Raw genomic sequence first — 26,857 nt, forward strand, 5'->3', positions numbered from 1 at the left:
AAATATTTGCAAATCATATATCTGATAAGGGGTTAATATCCAAAATATATAAAGAATTCATTAAAATTCAATACAAAAAATCTGATTAAAAAATGGGCAGAAAATATGAATAGACATTTTTCCAAAGAAGACCTACAGATGGCCAACAGGTACATGAAAAGGTGTTCAACATCATTCATCATCAGGGAAATACAGATCAAAACCACAATGAGGAATCACTTCATATCCGTTAGAAGAGCTAGTATCAAAAAGACAAGAAATAACAAGTGTTAGCAAGGATATGGAAAAAAAGGAACCTTAGTGCACTGTTGGTGGGAATGTAAACTGGTGCAGCCAATCTGGAAAGCAGTATGGAGGTTCCTTGAAAAATTAAAAATAGAACTACCAAATGATCCAGTATCCCACTACTGGGTGTTTACCCAATGAAAATGAAAACATTAACTCAAAAAGATAGTTAACTAACTATACCCCCTATGTTCACTGTAGCATTGTTTATAGCAGCAATGACATGAAAACAACCTAAGTGTCCACTGATGGATGAATGGATAAAGAAAATGCGGTCTATGTATATACAATGCACTATTATTCAGCTGTTAAAAAAAGTGCTATCTTGCCATTTGCAACAACATGGATGGAACTTGAGGGCATTATGCTAAGTGAAGTAAGTCAGACAGAGAAAGATAAATACTATATGATATCACTTGTATGTAGAATCAAAAAACAAAACAAAGCAAAACACCCCTTGAGCTCACAGATACAGAGAACAGATTGGTGGTTGCCAGAGGCAGGCTGGGGAGTGGGAGAAATGAGTGAAGGGGATCAAAAGGTACAAACATTTTAACTTCCAGTTATAAAATAAATAAGTCTCGTGGGTGTAACATACAGCATAGTGACTACAGTTAATAACACTGTATTGCATATCCAAAATCTCCTAAGAGAGTAGATCTTAATAGTTCTCACTACAAGAAAAAAAATTTTGTGACTTTGTGGTGACAGATGTTAACTAGACTTACTGTAACATTTCACAATACATACAAATATTGAATCATTATGTTGTATACTTGAACCTGGTATTTGTTAATCAGACCTCAAAAAAAAAAAAAAAAAAGAATAGACAAATTACTTAAAAGCAACTGCAACTCCAGTCCAAATCCACAGTGCCCAAGGCCAACAGCCAGGAGCAAGGCTGGTAAGAAAAACACACTTAAGCTAATGCTTTCACCAGTGTCTTCAGCCCAAGCCTACGTGTTGTTCAGGAGTCAAGGGGGCAAGTTTTCTAGAGGCTGGTTCCTAACTGGGAATACAAAAAACGCACAAGGGAGGATAAAAGATATTTACAGTTATGCCTCAAAATGGGTGTGAGGGCCAACCAATGCCTTTCAGCAGAGCTCTCCTCCTGAATTCCAGGCTGGGTACCACTGAAACGTGGTTTGCTACAGTCTATTTAACCTCCCTAGGGAAAAAGGATGGGAGAAAACACATCATAAATATTTATGATTGCCTTAAAAAGCGGGAACATCTGCTAAAACCTGCGAGATTTCTTTGGTGTAGGGGTGTATGGGATTGTAGCAAAGGAAGAGTCACACAGCACTGCTCTCTTCAGTCAGGCTGTGGAAAGCATGGTGGGGGACCATGGCCTACCTCCTGGGAAGCTGCAGTGGACCCAGGAGCCTGGACAGGCAAGGCCCCACACATGGTATAGGTCAGTTAAAATGCCTGACAGTGAAAGCTCTGGTAGGAATGCTTCCTGTTTCACAAGGTCCCTCTAATCAGTCCCCGGCCCTTGGCAGGGGTTGTCTGGCTTCTGCTGATGGGGCCGCACAGTACAAGTCTTCCTACAGCCCTCACGTCTGGCTTCTTTCTCGCTGACTGGGTCCAATTCGCACTTCTTGGTCACTGCCACTCCTAGCTGCTTCTCTACAATGACTCAAATCTCTCCTTGTCACTCCTACTGGCTCCTTTCTCTCCTGGAACCCAATTCACATTTGGGTCTCTCCTAGCTAGGCAAGGCAACTCTAATAATTAAGAATGTCCAGCACTCCTTTGTAATATGTGGCATTTCCTTCTGAGCACCGGCCATATAGACTCCAGAATGCCCGGGCAGGGCGGAGGCCCGCTTGGCAGACAGCATGCAACACGGGGCCTGGAAAATGCCTCCCCCAAGGTGGCACGTGCTGGCATGAGAGTTCTCTTACACAACAGCAGGTAAATGCTTCTGGGTACCAGGGCACAGGGCAGACAGAAACTATACTGATTTATTTTCAGTTAAAATGCTTTTACCTTTGCTGGGGCATTCGTTTGGAAGCTTTCTTCATAAGCAAAAGAGTTTATCAAAATTACTAAAAATAAAGCGCTCCTTCCTGGTGATTAGCTAGATACTCTTAGCAGCCTTTTTTGTCTTTGGGGGAATGAGTAATATATGCAATATAACAAACCTGCTTGTTTTTTTTTTCCAGAGCTTCCACAAAGCACCGTGTAAACACTTGAATAGCGGCTAGTACTTCTGGGGCTCCGTCGGTTTCCAGGAGTGCATACCTGAGCAATGCAAAGCCAGATTACAACACATGTAATGATTAATCTGGCAAACACGTGAGCCTGAACTGTAAAAGGGAAGAGTGGAAACGTTCTTTTTGTGACATAAGCTTCAGCAGTATCTTAGCTCATCAGATTTCAGTCCTTGTGTGAAAGTAGGAGAAATCTGTCACTCCTTTTCTAAATACTTTCATTAAAATAGCGATCTGCAGAGCTTCCTTTCTTGGTTTTTAAATTATTAAGCACTGCATTTCCCTTCCACAGAGGCCTGAGTGCTCTTTAGAGATACTCGCACATTGTATGCCCAGGCATGCAAAATCAACAGACCTTTTGCTTTTTCAAGTGGAGAGAGAGCTGCCCAAGGGGGTAAAGTGCCTTGGTCAAATCCACCCAGAGAAGCGGTGAAAGAATCTGTGAAGAATCTGCCTTGCACCTGGATTAGTTTTTGTGCATTTTCATACAAGTAACTATATGTTGAAACAAAAGAAATAAACTCAAACTTTGCTCGCTTTAAACTAAAAACATCATTCTTACTCCTGTGCTCATTTATTTAGCCTGAAGTTAGTATGTTAAGACCAACTCAAGGACGGGGTTATTTGCTGTTGTAAAAATTCCTTTCCCCAGGGTTACTGTCTGCCCTGGAGGCTCTACTGCTGAGGGCAAGGGGGATGAAGGTGGGGAGAGTAAGCGCCAGCACCCAGGAAAGAGGATGGAAACCCTCCCTTGGTAACAAGCTCCCACTAACGGCCAGCCATGACCCAACCTGGTATCCAGTGGCCTCTCATCTCTCCTCATCTGTAAATCCAATGAACTTCCTAAGAAGTACTCATATTTGTAAAATTAATGTTTTAGGATAACATGTATAGTTGATTTTGCCTTTCAGCTCTCTTAAGAATGGCATTAGTTATTTCTTTTTCTCGGTTTTTCCTTAGCTTTAAATTCCTTTAAAAAGATCGGTCAGCCCTCATGTGGTGAAGGGAGTACACTGCTATGCTTTATTTTGAGCTGAGAAAAATCCTACATGAACAGTTAATGATTTGATATCTAATTTGATTTTGCCTTTCTACCATTATAATTAGAATTTTAAATGGTTTAAAAAAGTTATTTTTAATTCTTAGGCATTGGCTTTTAATATACACTGATATTTAGGTTTTACCAAATAGCTCAGAAGGGTAAGACAGAATCAGAAACTAACTTCCCCATTGTATAGCCAGAGACTACCACAAAATTTTTTATTCATATTTGGAAAATGGCTTTTCTAGATCAATTATTAGAAAAATAGCACATCATTTACCTGAACATTTCATCAACAATTCTGAATATGGCAGGGTGGCAGGCTGCTTCAGGCTGTAAAGGAAGAGACCAAAAGAAAGTAAAATATCAGAAGCATTTCATTGATAACATATGACTGGTTATTATCAGGGAGATGAGCTGTCTAGAACTGCTGGTGTCTAGAAAATGGGCATATCCCTTTGGGTTAGGGGAAAAAAAAAGAAACAACTCTGAGTGCATGGAAAAAGCCTTGCATTACAAACACAAACTGGTTCTCTAGGAGCAAAGAGATTATGGGCAAGCTTTGTTTCCTCTATACTCCTGTATGTTCTACATTTTCTCCAACAGGCCAATATGATCCAGAGAAATAATCAGTAAGTATCATGGGAAATTTAAAAATACCTTTCACCAGCATGCTGTAGTAAAAGCAGAGCCTGCCTGTGTTGCTAGTTTTACACCTGCCCGTGTGTCTGACGACCCCCCATGGCCCAGAAGTGCCTCAAGGTCAGGTCTGGGCCTGCTATCTTTTCATTCCTCCTCATTAGGCAATGAGTACATAGTAATTTAGAATTATTTGAGGAAAACAGTGACTACTACCATCCTGGACTAAATAATATCACATCTTAGTGCACTATGAATTTAACAGCTGAAATTATTTAGGATGAAAAAGGGGCTAATGAAAATAAAATATAGATACCATCATTCTGAACAAGAAAAGTGATTTATTCTGTGAATATTTTTGTGATGGTTTTGATGATTTCAATCTGCAGAAGTTGACCAACTATGGCCTAGGTGGGGCTTCAGTGGGCCTGACCCAGGTTGCCTATCTTCTCAGCCAGAGATCAAAGCATAATATTAAGCCAAATGAAAATGCCATTTGTGGGATGCCTGGGTGGCTCAGTCGTTAAGTGTCCACCTTCAGCTCAGGTCATGATCCCAGGGTCCTGGGATTGAGTCCCACATTGGGCTCCCTCCTCAGCAGGGAACCTGCTTCTTCCTCTGCCTGCAGCTCTCCATACTTGTGCTTTCACTCTGTCTCTCTGACAAATAAATAAATAAATAAAATCTTAAAAAAAAAAAAGAAAAAAGAAAATGCCATTTGTGTTCTGAAACAGATTTTACAGTAGCATCCAAATGTGAGTGGATTAAGCTCTACAAGGGACATTTCTTTGAGTCCTATTGCACTTGCTATGACCAGCTCCTGTAAACATTTTTTCATAGCCCCTCAACAAGAAAAGAAGAAGAAAGGACATGCTTTGCCTCACAAGTTTTCTGGGGCATGCTGAAGAAAGAACGGAGCCTATCTCCATAGATTTTCTTTTCCACTTTCCAGTCTGCGCTGGCCTTTTGAATTGTAACATTGAACGGGTGCCATCTAGTGTTCACATACTGCCACTACAGGCTGTCACAGCCCGCTCCAGGCAAGAACACTGCCACTTGTTGAAAGGATGGGAAGATTTCCTTTTAATTACTGGAAGAGAAAGATTTGTGCTTTGCAAGTTACAAAATGCTACTCTTTAAGGAGAGTAACCCACATTCCCTAATCCTTCATTGATGTGAATTTTTATCTAAAAGAAACCAACTAAAAATTCTCATAGTTAAATTCATTATGTACTCAAGAAATAATCTGGCAGGACCATGGTTCAACAGAAGGGAGGCAAATTATTTCTTGGCTTTGATCTCAGGCAAGTCAGTTAATCTCCCTGTGTCTCGGACCCACTGTAAATAATAACAGTTATTAAGAGGTCACTGGATAAATGCCCAGAAAATACCATAAACCTTTCTACATATTCATAATGGAAAAATCAAACAAGAGAAAAGCGAACTATGTGTTTTACAGTGATTCATCAGATTTGCCAAAAATTTTTCAAACTTTCATAGATGTACAATATGCCTGAATAAGTGTTTGTGTCACATGCCCACAAGCAGACAGACATACAGAGCCTGAAAATGCACTGAGAGAAAACCAAAATTGGAAATGGTAAAATAGAACCATTCCTTTTGATCCAAATGGTCTAACTAATCCAGAGCCACAATGTAAATTTGATGCTAGCAGAAAATCATTCAGTACTATTTACAGGGGGGCGCCTGGGTGGCTCAGTCGGTTAAGCGTCTGCCTTCGGCTCAGGTCATGATCCTGGAGTCCCGGGATCAAGCCCTGCATGGGGCTCCCTGCTCAGCAGGGTATCTGCTTCTCCCTCTGCCCCTCACGCTGCTTGTGCTCTCTCTCTCTCAAATAAATAAATAAAATTTTTAAAAAAATACTAATTACAGGGAGAGATTTCTAAATCGCCAATGAAAAGATAATCCAATGGGTAGAACAGGCTGCCATGAAAATAAAGGGGGACAAGCAAGAATGTTCTTAGTTTGTTAAGAGAGGACTAGAGTTTGGACATATTCTATTTTATGCAGTGTTTTCTATCAAAACCACTCAATCCAATGTTTTAAATGTCTCCAGAATGTGTAGAACCACCTGCTCTCTCCATGCCACTGGACTCTCTGCTTAGATTTCCATCTAAATATTTCAGACTTTTATTTGCTCTCAGCCTGCTTCTACAACCCATTTTAGCTTTTACAACAGATAAGATGCCAGGAGGCAGGAGAACCTTGCTGAAACAGCAGTGGCAGAGATTTTGATTTAAAAACCAGTCTTCCTTGCTGCCCCAGAGCTGTGAACAGCTCTTTCTCAACTGAAGCCTTTACTGATGGTTTTTCAAATGAGACTCTTTACACTTCCCGAGCACATAATTTCAGGGTCAGTGAGTCCCCTCATGAAGCCTGGAGTGGTCACAGGCCAGGCATGTGTCCCAGTGACATCAAATCACAAAAGCAAACTTAAGCTGCTTTTCTTATCAAGAGAATCCTCCAAATAGAATTAAAGTCTTAATTTATGCTTCTTTGGAAGCCATAAATTTCCCTCCCCTAAATCTTTACAGCATCCTTGAGGGAAGAGCCAGACATTTAACCCCTCTGTGCCCTGTTTTATTTGTAGAATGGGACCCTACAGTAACCAACCACAGGCCACCCTGCAACCCAGAGCCTCGAACCCTAGCTCTAAAGTCCTGCAATCTGGGCGATTATCTTTCCTGTAAAAATGAGGGAAAGAAAAACTTTCTTGGGTTCCATCTGTTTGTTTTTCTCCATCCTACCAAAATCTGTTCCTTCTCAAGCTCTGCTCTTCTCCATCTGGCCTAACGATTTCCATGTACAGATTATTTCAAGTCTAGGGAAACTATGTCACCAAGAGGCCATCAATAACACACGTTTTGCCTTCTTCCCTCCCCCACACCACCCTCAATCCTTTCACTGAATGAGGATGAACAGAAGATGATGATGGAGAGCTTCGGACTCTGGCTTCCTTTTCTTATGGACCAGATTGTTCTTTTGGGTGTGCATCCCCTTCCTGTCTCCCACAGCTACCCAGAAATGCATCGTTCATCTCCTCTCTGCCTAGGACAGCCCATTCCCATCCCTCAACAAAACAAGGCAAGACAGAGTCAACACAGAAGAAATGTGCAGTGGCCGTGTGCTCTCGGCCTGTTGGTTGTGGGGGAAAGGTGAGGGAGAGGCCAACTGCACAAATAACATCCATGCAAACTCTCTGCCCTTGATGCCTAATCTGTTATTTTCATCACAATTCATCAAGGATTATTACAAGCCACTTGTCACTTGAAAGAGGCCTGAGAACATGGAAGAACAGAATTCTCATGGATGAAATCTTTCCTCTTCTCTATCATTTTGATTCCTTGTGTGTGCTCGATAGAGTATGGGGAACGGGGGAAGAGAAGAGAGACTACCAACCAGAAAGGGAAACTGTACTGTGATTCAAGGTAGTTGACAGACAAAAGTGAGTGCCTCACAGAAAAAAGGGCAGTGAGGAAACAGAAAAGTTCTCAGGCCTTTTCCATTTATCATCCTTCACAGATATTTTTATCTAAAAAATAAAGAGGGAAATTGGAGGTGAGAGAGAAGATGAAGTTTGGGAAGCCTGAAACAGATTCTCTTTCGTGGTCTGTTCTAAGACAGTTAAATACTTTACTCAGGAACGGTCATTCTCTTCAAGAAGAAACGGCTGATGAGAAGCTTGGCCTCCAGTGTGCGCAGTGTACGCAGGAGTCAGCAGCCCCAGCCCACTCCTCCAAACCCCCGACGGGCGGGAGCCCCTGTGCTGATACACATATATAATTAAAGGGTGACTACATTTACCAGAAAATAACTTTCCTCTTTTAAGAAAGGGATTCTCGGGGCGCCTGGGTGGCTCAGTCGCTAAGCATCTGCCTTCGGCTCAGGTCATGGTCCCAGGGTCCTGGGATCGAGCCCCGCGTTGGGCTCCCTGCTCCGCGGGAAGCCTGCTTCTCCCTCTCCCACTCCCCCTGCTCGTGTTCCCTCTCTCGTTGTGCCTCTCTCTGTCAAATAAATAAATAAATCTTTTAAAAAATAAAAAAATAAAAAAGGGATTCTCCAGAAGATTCATTCCAATAGTAAACTCTTTGATGGAGTTCAAAAGCGATTTGGTTTCTATGATACCGACTTATATGAAACCTTTATATCTATTGTGTAAAGTACCTTTATTAATACGTACGTTTTATTATGCCATTTTCTTCTTTTCTGCTTTCAGAATGCTATAAACATAAGACTGTAAATAACCCTTTTACATTTCAGGACCTATTTTGTTTCAAAACACTCAAGTTTCTTTCAACAAATTTGAGCCTGGAAAAATTATTCCCTTTCTTTTTAATCTTTACCAGATGTTGTTTATACTACAAGCATTTTTTTTTCAGTACTCCATAATGAAATTATTGTTTAATTAGTGATAAATGTATCATTTCTGGGCTTAAAAGAAAAACAACTTAACCACCAAATGTACTTCTGTATTTTAAATTTACCTGTACTCTACAAGAGCGTTAAGACGCAGGGGATGTCAGCTCTGGATTAAGAACAAGAACCCCCAAACCTGAAGTTCTTTCTAGCCTTGCCCAGTGGCCTCTGTCCAGTGAGCTGAGCTTGTGCAGCTTGAGCAGGAAGATAGACCCTCAGCATCCTGCTGCTTCTTGGCTCAGTCACTAAGTGGCACTGAAACCCCAGGTCGAACACTGCACTTTGTTTTTTGTTTCTTCTCTCTCCCTTCATTTGACTGGTCGGTTGCAAAGTCCTGCATCCCCAACAGTAAGAATTCCCAGCACTTGCCATCTGGTCCTCCTTCTTTACAGAGATGATGCCTGGAGCAGGGGAAGGGGTGTGTGTGTCTGGTGCCCCCCAGAGGTCGATGCTGGGAGGTGCAACTACTGTCCCAGGTGCAGATTCTTCACCTTTTTGCAAGTGTAAGCCATCACCACACTTTCCTATTCGACCACTGCTAAATTACATGCACCACATTAAAGAGCTCAAAAAAAGAAATGCTTAAAGGACTGCTAATGAAAAAGCAGAAAAAGAAAACCCTAGAACATTAGTAAGAAGTTATTCAAGCACAGAAAACTGACATCATCTGGGATGTGGAGTTAATTCTTCAGTATAATCTTTTATTAAAGGGGAACTGTGTTTGGAATGTTGTGTAAAGGAAGTTTTTCTTTTTGAAGTGGCTACAATTGCTCTTTGGAGAATGAAGACAAGAACACATCCTATCTCACATCAGGGGTATCTGCATGCTTTTATTCTTAAGCTCTTATTAGATTAAGAAATAATTCCTCTCCCACCCCCTCCCCAGCTTTACTGAGGTATACTTGACAAGATAAAGAAATTATTTTAATTGAGCTACAAAGACTTTCAGGAGGGAATAGATTCAAAATTTGAATAAACAAAAACAAAATGCACCCCATCTCCCTTCCCCCTCTTCTCTCGGCTCTTCCCTGAGCAAATCTATTGGTGAAGGCGAGGAAGCAGCTTCTCTGGACCCAGCTCGAGGGGCAGGCGGCATGCGGGGTCAGCCAACAAATGACTGAATCAAAGGGCATGGGAACCAGGGTACATCCCAGCCCGGGCATACTGCAGGGCAGCCAAGCACAGCGCCACCGTGCCACCCAGCCAGCACTTCTCATTCAACTGTGGAATAGAAACAATAGCTTTCTGGGCTCCACAGACAGAACTGTAACTGGAAAACATAATATCCTTCTGATTCTGGTCAGTCTTGGGAAACCAAAAAGTGTCAAAAAAACCCTGCATAATTAGCAAACTTTCACTGCTTTGGTGACATCAGTTTTTATGGCAGGTCTGAAGCTATGGATTACGATCTTGCAGTGTATGTTCTGTCAAGGGAAAAACAAGACTATCTGCTTTGAAAAGTTTCAGTCTGCAGAATAAATGACAAACTGAGGCTAATACTGTCATTTATTTAGGAGCCACAAGTTGTGGCAGGGAGCCATGAACTTGGGGGCAGTTCAGCCCATGGAAGCCAAAGGGTGAGTCTCAAAAGTAAGCAGGTTTCAAAAACGTGTTTTTATTTTATTTTAAAGATTTTATTTATTTGTCAGAGAGAGAGAGAGAGCACACGCACACAAGCTGGGGGGAGCAGCAGGCAGAGAGAGAAGCAGGCTCCCCACAGAGCAGGGAGCCCAATGTGGAACTCAGTCCCAGTACCCTGGGATTGTGACCTGCGCCGAAGGCAGACGTTTAACTAACTGAGCCAACCAGGCATCCCTTGTTTTTATTTTAGAAGTCAAAAAGATATGTGCATTTAGAATTCAGGTAATATTAGATTGGTGCCTTATTACTTAGTCTTAATAGAAAATACCAGGCTTTACAATCTACACATTTAATGCAATCCCTATAAAATACCAACAGCATTTTTCACAGAGCTAGAACAAACAATTCTAAAATTTGTATGGAACCACAGAAGACCCCAAAAAGCCAAAGCAATCTTGAAAAAAAAAAAAAAAGCAAAGCAAAGCTGGAGGCATCACAATTCCAGACTTCAAGCTATATTACAAAGCTCTAGTAATCAAAACAGTATGGTACTGGCACAAAAGGAGACATAAAGATCAATGGAACAGAACTGAAAATCCAGAAAATCCAGGAAAAAAAAACCCCCACAATTATACGGTTAATTAATCTTCAACAAGGCAGGAAAGAATATCCAATGGGAAAAAGTTTCTTCAACAAATAGTGTTGGGAAACCAGGACAGCAACATGCAAAAGAATGAAAGAGGACCACTTTCTTACACTATCCACAAAAATAAATTCAAAATTGATTAAAGACCTAAACGTGAAACCTGAAACCATAAAAATTCTAGAAGAGAACACAGGCAATAACTTTTTTACATCGACCGTAGCAACTTCTTTCTAGATATGAAACTTCTTTCCAGATATGTCTCCTGAGGCAAGGAAAATGAAAGCAAAAATAAACTATTGGGACTACATCAAAATAGAAAGCTTCTGCACAGCAAAAGGAACAGTGAACAAAACGAAAATGAAAAGGCACCCTATGGAATGGAAGAAGATATTTGCCAATGCCATATCCAATACAGGGTTAGTATCCAAAATAAATAAATAACTTATTAAACTCAATACCCCCAAAACCAAATAATCTAATTAAGATGGGCAGAAGACATGAACAGACATTTCTCCAAAGATGACATCCAGATGGGCAAAAGACACATGAAAAGATGTTTATCATCACTCATCATCAGGGAAATGCAAATCAAAACCACAATGAGATATCACCTCACACCTGTAATAATGGTCCAATCAACAACGCAAGAAACAAAAGGTGTTGGCGAGGTTGTGGAGAAAAAGGAACCCTTGTGCACGGTTGGTGGGAATGAAAACTGGTGCAGCCACTCTGGAAAACAGTATGGAGGTTCCTCAAAAAGTTAAAAATAGAACAACCTTATGCTACAGCAATCACACTACTGGGTATTCAAGAACACCAATTCAAGGGCCACCTGGCTGGCCCAGTTGGAGGGGTGTACAACTCTCGACCTTGGGGTTGTGAGTTCAAGCCCCATGTTGGGTGTAGATTACTTATATATTTTTTTCATACATAAATATCTTTTTAAAAAAAGAGCACTAATGCAAAGGGATACATGCACCCCTATGTCTATAACAGCATTATTTACAATAGCCAAGATAAGCAGCCCAAGTGTTCACTGGCTGATGAATGGATAAAAATGTGGGATCTACATACAATGGAATATCATTCAGCCTTAAAAAAGAATGAAATCTTGCTGCTTGCAACAACATGGATGGAGTTAGAGCTAAGCAAAATAAGCCAGTCAGAAAAAGACAAATACCTTTTAAATTCACTCACACGTGGAATTTAAGAAACAACAAACGAGCAAAGGGAAAAAGAGAGACAAAATAAGAAAGAGACTCTTAGTTATAGAGAACAAACTGATGTTACAAGAGGGGAGGTGGGTGTGGGAAGGGGTGAAACAGGTGATGGGGATTAAGAGAACACTTATCATGATGAGCACCAGGTGATGTATGGAAGTGTTGTATCACTATGTTGTACACCTGAAACTAATATAATACTGTATGTTAACTACCTGGAATTAAAATAAAAATTTTAAATTAAAAAAAAAAAAAACTACAGGGCGCCTGGGTGGCTCAGTTGGTTAAGCGACTGCCTTCGGCTCAGGTCATGATCCTGGAGTCCCTGGATCGAGTCCCGCATTGGGCTCCCTGCTCGGCAGGGAGTCTGCTTCTCCCTCTGACCCTCCCCCCCCTCATGTGCTTTCTCTCTCTCTCAAATAAATAAATAAAATCTTAAAAAAAAAAAAAAAAAGAAGAAGAAAAAGAAAAGAAAATACCAGGCTTTCAAGTCCCCGAAAGACCAAAGCACATTTGGGGAGGTCATTTCCCTTTGTACAACCTGTACCACACTTTTATCTTTTGTTTTTGCAACATCTTGTAACTACAGAATTTCCAGGGCTATTTCTGGACAGTCCCAAGAGATGGAAACATAATTAACAGTGCTCCATATAAAATACAAGTTACGTAGACCATCACACTTTAATTACTCTCAGAATCCAACTCTAATGTAATAGGCATCAAGTTTCTTCTGGAGGAAAACACAGCAGGCCCCTGCTATCTGAGTCTTCGAGATCTCTCTGATACTTCTGCTCGGCCTTGTCACTGCACCAAGATACTGCGCTGCGATAAATGAATCAGATGATGCAATTAGGAAGCAGGCTCTTCAGGTTACCCTTGTAATCACTGAGTCACGTCACAGGCATATTACAGCCTGCCGTGTTTTCTGGCACTGTAGACCCAGGATGCCTGAGGAGAGCGGCCCACGCCAATCAGAGGCTTGCAGCTCTGTACTCTAATTACCTTCTTGAACCATAAGGCATAGAGAGGTCATATCCTGCCAGTGCCACAATAAATTAAACCAAATAACACCCTCTGGAATCCTCCTTTAACCATAATGGAAGCTCCGAATCCCTACACACATGAGCCTGATAAATACTTCTGTAGATCAACGGACTTCGAAGCTGTCTGCTTGGGGGACATTAAACTATAAAAGTTGGAGACTGAAGGCTGTGTAGTGCAGTGTTCAGTGGGGGTGATGCCTCCTGGCTCTCATATCCTGGGATATCCTGTGCTCGCTGGAGCGCTCTCAAGCCAGAGGGCTACAGGTAAAAAGGACATGGGGAAAGTTCAGAGAAGAACCACAGGACCAAAGAAAGACTGCAGAATCAAACCAACTCAGAAAAGCCAACGGAACTGGAATTTCTCTATAGGGACAAGACCTAAAGAAAATTAATAAGGACCCCAAAAGCAAGGAAATAACTCAGTTACTGTTATTTTGTCCCTGAGAAAGGACTAGGGAAAATTAAATTATACCGTATACATTTAAGTTAGAAATAGAGATGTACCTGATACTAAGGGTAATGTTTGGAATGGGCTGCCAGGGACTTCTAAAAGCCTTTGTTCATTTTGAATTTTACTGTAGCTATTTTTATGTAAGGTGCATTCTTATTTCTCACCTTACTATGCAACTCTTTTGAATGGTGAGGTCAAAGTAGTAATTTTCCTAAAAACAAAAAACCTCTTGTGCTTGCTCACTCTTTTGTATCTATCTTCTTCCCTTCCTTTTTTCCTGTCAAACACTGTAAACTTCCAGACCAGCTGGGTTCAATTTGTGCCACTTAGCTTACAGGTTCACGGCTCCTGGTGACTGCAGCACCATGCGCAGCTGCCTGGGAGGCCCCAGAACGTGAAGGCAGACAAGAGCCTGTGGAGTAAGGGAGAAGGCTGATGGGGACCTAAAAGGAACAATGGGACAGAGGAAGAAGGCAACTGATTCAATCAGGATTCCCTAACACAGCCTCCAATATGAAAGAGAAAGAAAACAGGAAGTTCCAACTGAATTAAAAAAAAAACAGGTGTCTGGGAGGTGGGCGTTGTGTCAACTCAGCCAACCTCAGAGCTCCCCCCTTTCCAAGTCTCAGCTCAAGTGGGGAGGTGAACACTCTCTCCTGCCCACTTTTCCTAGCCCCCAACTAAAGATCTGACCGTTCAGCATCTCTGAACTAATTTTCTCCACCGGTACAATAGGAAGAAAATCTCTGTGCCCTATGTTCCCCAGGTTACAAAAGCTAATGAGAAAACATGTTAGAAACCACTGAGGTTCTCGTAAAACAGATGCCCAGGGAGCACGGCACCTCCTGTAGTTTTTGGCTTGTTTTTTCAGGGTGCATTGGTCTTTATTCCCACTCTTAAAAAATGCACATAAATTCCACAGAATTGCCTCCCACGAAGGGAAAACACCCCTACCGGTCAGGTTCTGAGAACTGCCTGTGAGTCCTGCCATCTGACCCTGGTTTAGGTAATGAAGCCAGTCCATTTGGCCCACTGAGCCCCCAAATTCCCAGGCCTGAGAGGTCCCAAGTACAAGGAAGGGCAGGCGAGTCACCACATGGAGGGAGGGTTCAAGGCTAGAAGGCTTACACCAAAAGAAAACTTACAGAATTCTTAGTTGTTTTTGTTGTTTTAACCTTTCTTCCAGGATTTTGTTTTATACCTCCTCTCATTTGTAAGGTCTTCATTTTTTTAAACTTACTTTTCATGTGGAAATAAGAAATAGTTTTAAAACAGTGTGCCTTAGTATTAGTTCTCGTGAGTGTGCACTATAAGGTGCACTGATCCAGTAAATCTCACACCTCTCCCCGTTTTCAAGACACGCTCCAACTATGCAGAAAAGCCCCCTAAGCTGGGTATTTCTATAACAAAATGCAGACATATGATTATTTTAAAAGGTGCCAACTGCTCTCGTTTACATTTCCCCTTGCTTTGACAAAAAGAGAGGATACCCAGCATCCTCTTTAAGGACTTTTCTCCTCATCAAAGCCCAGCACGTACCAGCAATGAATCTTTCAAAAAGCATTCGATCCTTCTCAGGAAATTTCTCTGACTGGAGATTAGCTTATCAAAAAGATGCAGTGTTGCTTTTTCAAGGCTGGGAAGGTGCCGAAGCCAGAGGCAGACTACAGCTGATATGGGGAGAGAAATCTTCTTCCTTTCAGTAAGAATAAACAAAATTTTAAACAGAAATGGGTTACTAAAAAAATAAGATTGAGACAGATCAAAATGCAGTAATGAGTCCAGTTTGTGAATCTTCTTTTCATCATGGTCACAGAGCAGTTATTTACAGTAATCAATGAATATTTACCAAGTGTCCGTTTGCAAAATAATGTGAATCTGCTTCCAATTCAACTCAAGATATCAGAGAAATGCCCAAAGAAACGCCTTCCAAAAGGAAAAACAAGTAGTAGTGATGGAAGTGTTAGTGATGGAAAGATTAGTGATAAAGAGTAAGATGGAAAAAGGCCTTGACTGATACTGTCCCGAATTTAAAAAGTTATATTTGAAAGTACATCATAAGGATTTAAAGTATGTAATCAGACCAGAGCCACCACCTACTAACTCAATGGCCTTGGGAAAGTTACTTAAACTCTAACCCTCAATATACTCATCTGTAGAGTGGGCCTATCTCCCTCACCGTGCTCTGAGAAGGATCAAATGTAGTAATACATGTGCAGAGATTAGCACAATGCTTGACATCTAGTGGGTATTCAGTGGCTGTATTTGTGAATCTGTCGCTTGAAAGTTAAAAAATATTTTCCTTTAGTAATCATTTCAAAAATGGTGGTAATGGCCTGGTAGATCCATAGCTGATCCCTACCATGGTGCTCTATGGGCCCCAAATAGTTTGTGAAGCTATGTTTCCACAGGAGAATGTATGTGGAGGTTCCTCCTGAGTCAGGTCAGTGAGTCAGGGGTTCTCCCTCCTCTCCTGGGAGGGAGCATGAAGGGACACCTAATTCTGAGCCACTGGTGGCTCCTCCCTGTGAACACTGGGCCTGTTTTGGCCTGCGGAGACTTCTCTTTCTCCTTTCAGCCCAGCTTTTCCAAGACCTCCCTCCTTTCACCTGTGGTATCACAGACACCAGAGTACTTGCCAGGTTCTGCCAAAGATGTTTACTGCCTTTACTAAGAAAAACAAAAGCTGAGGGCACAAAGGCTCCCTCTTAGCCACAAACCCCTTCAGGGCTTTCCCTTCACCACAGCTTCTGGGCCACTTCTCTGCAGGAGCTGGTGTGAAGCCCAGAGCATGGGCGCAGGGGCAGGAAATGAATAGGCAGAGTCACAGTGCAATTTCTCATGATTTCTCTTTTTTCTTCTCCCTCAGCGTACCTCCTGTAGACCTCTGTCCTGGATTAACTCTGGGGCAAGGCCAGACAAAGTTGAAGAGTCGGAAGGACTCACAGAAGCAGGCAGAGTACAGGACAAAGGGCAGGACGGAGGCCCCCCTCTGACCCTCCTTCTCATCTCATGTTCTCACCCTGAGCTTCAACTCTTCTGGAAAGTCTTGCAGGACCCCCTTCCCTCACCTCCCCACACCTGGCAAAGAAGAACTGCCACGGTGCCCCCCCTCTTGCATCACTTGGCCCATCTGGGGGCCACGCTATGGATGTCCTCTCTTGTGCCACTGGTGCTTTGGGCTGCAAGCCCCATGCCCCCTCCCCTATCATCCTGGATGGCAAGGAGCTGGTGGGCATCCATGCAAGGAAGAGGAGCACTTCCTGTAAGGCATTCAAAGTGCCAGGTGCAGGCCAAACAAGTGGGAACAAAACAGACCTAGTCTGTACCCCTACCACTTGGGATCCAGTGGGAGGTACACATACACATACTAGATTAAGAAAAAGGCAATGAAGGAAAAGGGCAGGCTGAGGTAAAAGAGAGTAACAGAAGGGGCCCGACTGAGACTGGGTGGTCAAGATGGCCTCTCCAGCTGAGTTGAGATTAGCTAGGTGAAGAGCAGCCAGAAGGGCACTTCAGCCGAGGGAATGGCAGCCATGATGGTCCTGAGACAGGGAAGAGCAAGGTCAGAAGGAGAGAGAAGCCCCAGAGAGTGAAGGTAAGGTGGCCTGTAAGGCTCTGGGATTCTATTCAGTGATTATTCTGGTCCAAAGGACATTATACAGAGGAGTGCCAGGATGCGGTTTGCAGTCAAAGGTCAGTCCGGCTGCAGCAGGGAGAACGGAGTGTGGGCCTAGAATGGGTGTGGGGAGCTCAGGAGCCCAGGGGGGCCGGTGCTGGCGTGACCCGGGTAGCAGTGGAGGAGTGTACGGTACTGGCACGTACTTCAGCAGTAACATCAAGAGGAAGTGGCGATGAATTTGATGAGAGGCGGTGAAGGTGAGGTAGGAATCAAGGCTGCTCAGGTTTCTTGAGCAATTGAGCTGGATGGAAAGATGCAAAAATAAGATCTGTGAAGGATTTACTAAGAGCTCAGTTTGGGTGTATGAATTTAGAATGTCTGAGGCGCACTCAAAAAGAGGGATAAAATAGGTCCTTGAATATCCAAGTTGGAAGCTCTGGGGAGAGGCCTGGGCTAAAGATCTCCATTAAGGAACCATCAGCCAGCATGGAGTGGCATGAGAGTGCAGAACTCCAAGGGAGAGAGGTCTGCGTGGGGAGAGGAGAGGGCCCAGGTCTGTGCCCTGAGCAGTGCCAACAGGCAGACGAAGATGAGAGTTGCAGATGGAGGAGGCAGGAGACACACAAGCAGGGAACAACGTCACCAAGGAAGAAGGAAGGCCTGGCTCTGACCAGCACTGCTGAGACTGAGGACATGGGGAGGGAACCACACGCATTACACTGGGCAGGCCCTTTGTGACCTCCCCAAGGACATGGTTTTGATAGAGTGACAGAAGCCCAGGGCAGTCAATGAGGAGAGGAGGTGGAAGTGCGGCCATTACTGCAGACAGGTCTTCAGAGGGACAGCTGTGATGGGAGCAACAGCAGAAGGCAGCACAGGGTTGGTGGTGTGCAGAACAGTATGGCTGACTGGTGAGCCAGATGCAGAGGAGAGAGGCTGAAGGACTGGTAGCCACCATTTATTAATCGCTTACCTGAAACCATGCTAAGCATTTTACTTGTATTTTAATCCTACAAAACGGGTAGCATAATGACCCTTATTTTATAGACAAGGCATCTGAGGTCAGAGAGGGACCAAGGACTCACAGCTATGACTGAACCCAGGAGGTCTGATGCTGGAGCTAGTTGTATGCCTCAAGTCATCTATTAGCTTCTCCACTTGTAGACTGGAGAGTGGAGGGTGCTGCTCAGAAGAGGGGCCCCAGCCCAGGGGAGTGAGCAGATGGCCTTCCTAGGTAAGCAAGATGCCTGGACCCTGTGTCCATTCCCGTCAGTGTTTGCAGAAGTCTTTTCAAAGTCTAGGCTGTCAGCCAGTTTTAGTCACATTAACAGACCCTTGGGAGAGGTTTCCATCCAACTTTCTACAGGAGAACTTCCCTGGACAGGGGCGAGGGTATCTGTAGCTCCTGTCATGAACCAGAAAGCCCCCAAGAGGCAGGGACGCTCTGAGGTGCAGAGGGAACTTGGCTGCTCAGTGGCTCCTCCCTTCCCAAACAGCAGGGACATCTTTTGACCTGCATTCACCACATCTTTTTTTTTTTTTTCAGGATCCATATGAAATAACTATGTATGTCATTAGAGAAGTTTCTCACTTCAGGGAGAGTTCTTCATGCAACACCATTCCCAGGGTCTCTGAGCAGCCATCTGCAGTAAGTGTGATTTTTACCTAATGGTCACAGTGGCTGAGTGATGCCTGGCAGCACAAAGGTATGAGCTGTTGAGAATGAGCAGTAGATAAACATGAACAAATATAAAAAGGAAGCTAGTGTAAAATGGTAGTTCCATCAAGTATCTGAAATAAAAAATACTGCTTAAAAATTTACATAAGATCTGCAAAATTATATACTCAAGTCAGTAAGTACATAATATTTTTGTTCTAGTCTCAGAAACAGTTCAAAAAATGTGTATGCTGGGCGCCTCGGTGGCTCAGTCGATTAGTGGCTGCCTTTGGCTCAGGTCATGATCCCAGGAGTCCTGGGATCGAGCCCCACATCGGCCTCCTTGCTTAGCAGGGAGCCTGCTTCTCCCTCTGCCTGCTGCTCCCCCTGCTTGTGCTTGCTCTCCCCCTTCCCCATGTCAAATAAATAAATAAAATCTTTAAAAAAAATAAAAAATAAAAAATGTGTATGTTAACAATTATCTTATTACCCTTTATTCAGAGTATACTCATTTATTTGCTGTGATTATATTTATGAACCCATGTTGAACAATCTATTTTGTCCTAAAACATCAAAAATTTAACTCTTGATAATCAATACTGGTGATGAAGAAATCACCAAAACAATATGATCTTAATATACTTGCATAACAGAATTTGACTAGACCAACACATATTATGTAAAATGTTCTAAAAGTGTACCAGGTTGGTTTTGAAATAAAAAAGGCAAATTACATTATATGTCAATTACATCTCAATAAAACTGGGGGCTGGGGGGAGGCAAATTATGAAAGAAGAACACAAATGGCCAATAAAGATATGCAGATTTTCAACCTTATTAATAGTAAAGAAAGGTGCACTAACACAGCTATCATTTTCCTCCTCACACATCAGCAAATGTTTACGACAACATCCAATGCTGAAGTAGGTACAGGGGACATATGTTCTCAGAGGTGAGATGGAACGGCTTTGCTCTTCTGTTTATGCATATACGTAACCTAACGAATTATAAAACAGACATCATCCTGGCTTCATAACCATACGTTTGTGAATCTGCATGGCAGAAATAAAAGCATCAGTTGGAGGATAGTCACTGCAGCAATATTATAAAAACAAAATTAAAAACTTGAATGCATCTATTGGCAAGTAGCTGAATAAATTAAGGTCCATTCATATCAGGGAATATGTTCCTATTTTATAAAAATGAGCTGGATCTATATCCCTTAAGGGCTAGCCAAAATATATTGGTTAGAAAACAAGTTCCAGAGTCATGTGTATGGTATGATGCTGTTTTTGTTTTTTGTTTTTAAAACTACTTAAAAAAAGAGAAAAAACTTTTATATAGATTTCTATGTTTACAAGAATATAAGGTATGGTTATCAGAAGTACTAGAGGGTGATAATGAGAGGATAATTAACATTTTCTGTATATACTTCTGTATTGTATTGTTTGACCAGATAAAATGAATATATTATTTCTGTGGAAATTTAAAGAGCCAATAAAGTCACAGAAGATAAAAATGTTTTAAAGGACAGTGAAAATTTTCATACTACCCTACTGAACATGTGTTAGTCACAGAAACACTAAGGCGGTCCTTTTTCTACTCTGACCATACTTACTCCATCTATCTAGCCTAGATACCGATCAAAACTTGGTGTAATACATTAAAAGTTTCTTATTTAAAATAGGAGGAATAGGCTTCCAGTTGGTGCTTTCATGTAGAGCAACTAAGTCTTTTTTTTTTTTTTTGAAGATTTATTTATTTGAGAGAGAGAACGTATGACTAGGGGGGCAGGGGCAGAGGGAGAGAATCTTTAAGCAGACTCTCCGTCAGTTGGAGAGCCTGACATATGGCTCGAATCCCACGACTCATGAGATCATGACCTGAGCTGAAACCTAGAGTTGGACGCCCAACCCACTGAGCCACCCAGGCACCCCAAACATCTGAGTCCTAGTAACAATTTCTGACACAAAGCAGGAGAAGCCTGACAGGACACTGCCGTGTCCAACATCTCCTGCTATTAGTCTACTAGATAAGTGCCTCCTTGGTATTTAGAAAACTGTACTTTGTTTCTCCAAAATACTGAGGCTGTTGTTTGTCCCATCTTTTCCAAAAAGAGGCAGTATATAAAGAAATTGGTTCAGGTGCTTAATAAATAATTTTGGCTCCAACTGTTTTTTGATAGCTACAATAGAAACAGAATGTGGAATTCAATTCTTTGCAAGAACAGTTCCTAATGAAGGCAGTGCCTGTCAGTAGGGAATGTCAGAGAGGCGAAGGGAAGGAAGAAGCTTCCTCACTCAAGACAAACACAGGCAGTAGTCCACCTTTCCAAACCAGAAAGAGATCAGGGCTGTTTGGGTTGCCAGAGAAGCCCACAAAAATCAGGATCAGCTTTTCTGGAGAACTACTTAATTCCAAGGAATTGGAAAGAACACTCTCTATTATATCCCAAAGGTGTATTTCCATGAAAACTTGATCTAAGAAGTATAACAAATTTGAGGACTGTGCCATTGCCACTTACATGTTCAGAGAAATCACTTTTCAAAACAAAGAGCAGCAACACCAAGCAAAGGAAATGTCCAAACCCAAACATACTGGAATGTCTATTACAAATCAGAATCAGGAGGTTTTTATTTGAAAAGTAAACTTTTTCAATGACTAATTATCTGACTAAGGTTTAAAAAAAAAAAAAGAGGATCTCAGGAAGTCTCAATAAATGGATAAATAGAGTTTTAGTTACTACTACTCATCTTTGCTACCGTTCTGTCTTTGGTATTACACTAACCTTTCTTTGTTTATGGACATTCACCTATATCATTTGACAGTACTTAAAGCCTGATTTTTCTTATCTGAGCTGAAAAACCACAGAACCAGTAGCTTGGCAAAAGGTCAGCCTTTCTTGTATTTTCTTTTCTTTTCCTGGTAAGCACCTTTGGAGGCTGTATTAGTTCTTTCAGCAACAGGATTTAAAAAAAAATTTTTTTTAATAGGGAATTTTATATATATATATATACACACACACACACACACACACACACTATAGTTCAGCAAAAGGAATTTAGCTTAATTTGGTCTTAGCTCAGTGACATTTCCATTAGAAGAAAAAGATATAAGCTTGAGAAAACGTAATAAAACATTATAAAAAATGATATAATTACTAAAGTCAACAATAATACCAACATGTGAACAGTTACTGAATGTCTACTCTGGGTGCGAGGCACCATGCTAAACATATTACAGGCATGAGCCCCATTTAAATACATTTCAGTATGCCTTACGTCTGTTACCCCACCACGGTTATAAAAAGGCGACAGTCCCCTTTGAACTCTCAAAGTTTGGGTCAAGATTATGAACTGTATGGTCACCTTATTTAACATTCACAGTCATACCGTGAGGCCAGTTGGTTGGTCAGTCCTGCATCCATTCATTCTTCCTTTCATTTGTTCAACTGACTCATTCATTCTAGTATGTAGATAAAACTCTCCACCCGGTCATCAAACTCTTCAATATTTCTGTAGATTTACCTTAGAGAGCATGTCATACTGAATTATTTATACTCCACAGACCCCCAGAAGGATTTCAAGCAGTCCTCCCAGAAAGGCTATATGCAGCCTGCAGCCTGCGTGACTGCGAGGGCAACTGCAGGAAGAGACCTGGGAAGTTAGGTTTGACATTTAGGCCAAGAAATTAAAGATTTCCTCTAGGTTATCTAAACTGCAGAGAGGGGCAAGAATCTGCTGTTTAAAAGAAGACAGGCAGACCATTTCTGAAAGTACATGACTGTATTTGGAAGCCAAGGCCACAGACACCCGGCCAATAGTAAAACATGAAATTCCACTGGTGTATTGTGGCAGGCAAAGAGCTGGAAGTCTAAACACAGGGCAGGGCGCACTGGTCAAAGAAAGTATGTGGTTTCCAAATGACCACACAGCACATTTGGGGAACCGCTCAAGGGGCTGGGGGGAGAACAGTGTTGGGTGTGGGGGTGGTAATTTGCACCGACTGACTGAATCAGCCTCCCCATGTCAACATGTGGCTAGGATGCTCCGTCCATGGGAAAGTGTCCATGGAAAGGTGCCAGCCCTTACGCCACTGCTCGGGGAACTTGCTGAGCTGAAGCCATAGGAATTGGACAAGTTGAAGGCCACCCAGCATTTCTGGACTGTCTGTCCCCAATGGATTAGCAGACATAATTTTCCAAACCAAATAAATTTTATTAGTTGCTGAGGGAGAACATGCTATCAGAAGTAAAATAAACAGCAAAGGAGTTCAGGCCTACCCATGAAGCCACTGTCCTCAGCTTTCTGTCTGAGCACTGTGGGTGGAGCAAAAGTAGCTATTTTCTTTTTCTTTTTTTTTTAAGATTTTATTTATTTATTTGACAGAGAGATAGAGAGAGAGCACAAGTAGGCAGAGTGGCAGGCAGAGGGAGAGGGAGAAGCAGGCTCTCCGCTGAGCAGGGAGCCGGATGTGGGGCTCGATCCCAGGACCCCAGGATCATGACCTGAGCCGAAGGCAGCCGCTTAACCGACTGAACCACCCAGGCTCCCCAAAAGTAGCTATTTTCTGAGCATGTCTCCTCCTCACTAGTAATTTCTAAAACAGTTTTGAGAGGTTTCACAGGGGATGCCAAGGGGCATTCTCCTCCCATTTCCCTTTAATTCAAGTCTTGCAGAAAAAGGCCGGAAGCACAGGTTGCTAAGACCCTATAACTTGATGAAATGTATTACTAAATAAATCAGAAACAAAGCTGCAATGGTGAAAGGCAAAGAACATTTTACTCAAAAGTAAATACTTTGAAAAATTGCTTTGGAGGATGAAAAATGAAAGCTGTAGGGTAAGCCACTAGAACCTGAAGGATATACTCAGGTAAATGATGTGAAGCACATTTATCACATTATACAAACCAAAGACAACTGATCAGACTCCTCAGGAAATTCTGACTTACTGGGTAAATTGTGACAGAGGTTTACAGTAAGTAGAAAAAGACTGTATTTTTTAACCATGAGAACTGTTTGAACTTCTTTCAACATCAAATAATTTAACCTTCTATTTCTTTTTCTAAATATTACCTTAACAAATTCCTGTATTATAACACTTCATGTAAAATGAAATTAAAACTTACATTCTTACATTAATTTTTAAGAGTTATATATGAAAAACAGCAAATACTCTACTGGTAATTACTTCCTCTGAACTGAAAGAAAAATGGTGATTTTGAGATGCTCATTCTCCAAATGCAATGATATAATAAAAATCAATTTAAAGATGGGGAGAAGATATGCTTGTTAGAGAAAAAAAATCCAACCCCCCCGCAAAATACAATAAAACCTTAGGAGTAAAAAATATTAAAACTTATATATGTGGAAAACATGTAAAACATTCCTTTAAGATCAAAAAGTAAACCTGAACAAATGGAAAGACATAAGTGTTCTTGGACAGGTGGACAGAAAGCCTTCATGAAGAAAAGATGCCAATTCTTTCTCAGTTAACCTATATATTTCACATGAGCCTCCCCCAAACAACATTAACTATCTTTCCTGAAACTAGACACAGTGGTTTCAAAGTTTAGAAGATAAAACAAAAAACAAAACAAAAAAACAACAAAAAAGATAAAACAAGCAAGAATTGCCAGAAAAACCCTGAAAAGGAAGAGAAATGAGGGAGAACTAGCTTTATTTTATAATAGGTGTATAAGAAAGGCTCCACCATTAAAACAAAGTGGTACTGGTGTGTGAATATACAACAGGCCAAAAACAAAACAAACAAAAAAAAAACCCAGAACAGAAAATAACAAAATACGCCTAAATTATGCATATAGCAATTGAATGCATGATTAAGAAGGCAAGGGGTTTGCACCCTTTATCACACTTGAGATGGGAGAATGCTTTGTAACCTGAGAGTGTGGTAAAGCAACCATATTACTGCAACAAATACTTTGCAAAACCAAAACAAAAAGAAACTGGGAACCTACAGACTGAAAGAGACTTTTGAACCTATCAGCCAAATGCAACGTGTAGACTTTGGACTCTGACTCCAGAAGAACCAACTGTAAAAAAAAAAAAAAAATTTGAGACAATCAAGAGAATTTACTGTCTGACTAAATACGTGATGGTGCTAAGGAATTAGTATCAATTTTCTTAAATATAATAATGCTATTGTAGTTATATGTATTTTCAAATACACCATATAGAGACTTGAAATTTCCTGTTGCATATGAAAGGAACTTGGAAGTCACCACTCTTAACAAGTACAAAGCAGAACAGACTGAAAAATCAACAACTTTTCTTGTATCCTTAAGATAGACAGAGGACAAACCTTGGCCCCTAAGACTGAAAAACAGATAAGTAAATAGAAATCGTGACTTACTGGAGTAGAGATCCACAAGTAGAAACTGCCCTAGGAACCAGTGCCAGGTAGGAAAACGGGCACTGTAATTAGTGAAGGGCTGGAGGCTCAGTGTGGACAACTCGGAGAGTTAGAAAGTCCAGTGAGATCCAGTCATGGAAGGCTCCCACAATATTACAAAATTTGCCAGGAGCTTAACCAGGTTATCTTAGTAAACGCTGGGAGTAAATCTACTTCTACTTTAGGTTTTGAATACAATAGAGCACTCCATTCTTAACAAGGTCTGCCATCAAGGAAAACTAGTTAACCAGAGCCTAACCTCCTGTGGTATTATCAGAGCCTAAAAGACCTGTGGGAAGGCAAATAACCAATTCCAGCCAGCTCAGGGCATTTGTCCTCTAAGTAAGGGGAAAAGAAAAACCTGAGAAACTTGTGTGAAGTTCACAGTTCAGGACAAAAGCTCACTAAAAGACTGAGACATAATTATAAGACCATAGAACAGGGGCGGAGCAAGATGGCGGAGGAGTAGGAGACCTAGATTTCCTCTGGTCTCAGGAATTCAGCTGAATAGGGATCAAACCATTCTGAACACCTACGAACTCAACAGGAGATCGAAGAGGAGAGTAGCAACAACTCTCTGAACAGAGAAGCGACCACTTACTGGAAGGTAGGACATGCGGAGAAGTGAATCCAAGGCGATATTCGGCAGATAGACGGCGGGGAAGGGGAGTCCGTCGGCCGCTTCTGGCAAGTGCTAGAGCCGCGGAGCACAAAATCGGAACTTTTAGAAGTCTGCTCTGCTGAGGGACGTCGCTCCAGTGCTAAGCGGGCGGGGGGGGGGGGGTTGGAATCCTCGCGGGACAGTGTGGTCTCAGAACCCTCGGGGTCACAGAAAGACCCGGAGTGCCTGAGTGCGGCAGAGCTCCCAGGTATCGGAGCAGGGAAGCCGGCTGCAGAGACGGAGCCGAGGCACGGGCTCTCAGCTCGGGGTGGCCATAAACTGTGATCCGCGGCCCAGTCGGGCCACTGCTCCTCCAGCAGGGACCCAACAAGAGGCAGAGCTGGGGAGACTCCCCTTCCTTCCCGGGAGGAGCGGCGCGGAAACGCACCGCAGGGATCTGCTGGGTTTGGAGACTCCACACACGGTCGGGTGCCAGAGATAGCAACGCTCGGTCACAGGCCGGGTGAGCATGGAGTGCGGCCGGAGACTGGGGAGACGGGAGTGACTGCTTTTCTCTGGGGGTGCACTGAGGCGCGGGGCCCTGAGTTCTCAGCTCCTCCGGGTGGAGATTGGGAGGACACCATTTTCGCCCTGGTCCTCCAAAGCTGTACGAGAGCTTGCAGGGAACAAAACCTCCTGAGAGGAAACCCGAGCAGCTTCCTTAGCCCGGACCAAAAAGGGCGGGGCAATTCAGCCTCCGGCAAAGACATTTGGAAACCACAGCAACAGGCCCCTCCCCCAGAAGATCAGCATGAACAGCCAGCAAGCCAAGACCAAGTTTACCGATCAAGGAGAACGGGAGAACCCCAGTGCTACGGGAATACTGCACATAGAATCCATGGCTTTTTGTTACCATGATTCATTAGTTCATCAAAGTTAATTTTTGTTAACTGTTTTTTTTTTATTTTTCTTTTTCCCTTTTTCAACCAACATCTTATCAATC

General features: G+C 42.3%; 1 protein-coding gene across 13 annotated transcripts in view; it reads right to left on the reverse strand.

Moving 5' to 3' along the window:
• The window catches only part of FANCC (FA complementation group C), a 302,041-nt gene that overhangs the window by 31,974 nt on the left and 243,210 nt on the right, over window positions 1-26,857 (reverse strand). For all 13 annotated transcript variants that reach the window (XM_073880710.1, XM_025851675.2, XM_025851664.2 and 10 more), the window contains 3 exons: window positions 15,103-15,259; window positions 3,827-3,879; window positions 2,436-2,535 (listed from right to left, as the gene is read on the reverse strand). In XM_073880710.1, the coding sequence (XP_073736811.1) occupies window positions 2,436-2,535; window positions 3,827-3,879; window positions 15,103-15,259 (310 nt within the window). The remainder of the gene's footprint in view (window positions 1-2,435; window positions 2,536-3,826; window positions 3,880-15,102; window positions 15,260-26,857) is intronic.

Source organism: Callorhinus ursinus, unplaced genomic scaffold (genome assembly GCF_003265705.2).
Source record: "Callorhinus ursinus isolate GAN/ISIS: 27379988/994484 unplaced genomic scaffold, GSC_fseal_2.0 scaffold39, whole genome shotgun sequence".
In the NCBI taxonomy this organism is placed as follows: Eukaryota; Metazoa; Chordata; class Mammalia; order Carnivora; family Otariidae; genus Callorhinus; species Callorhinus ursinus.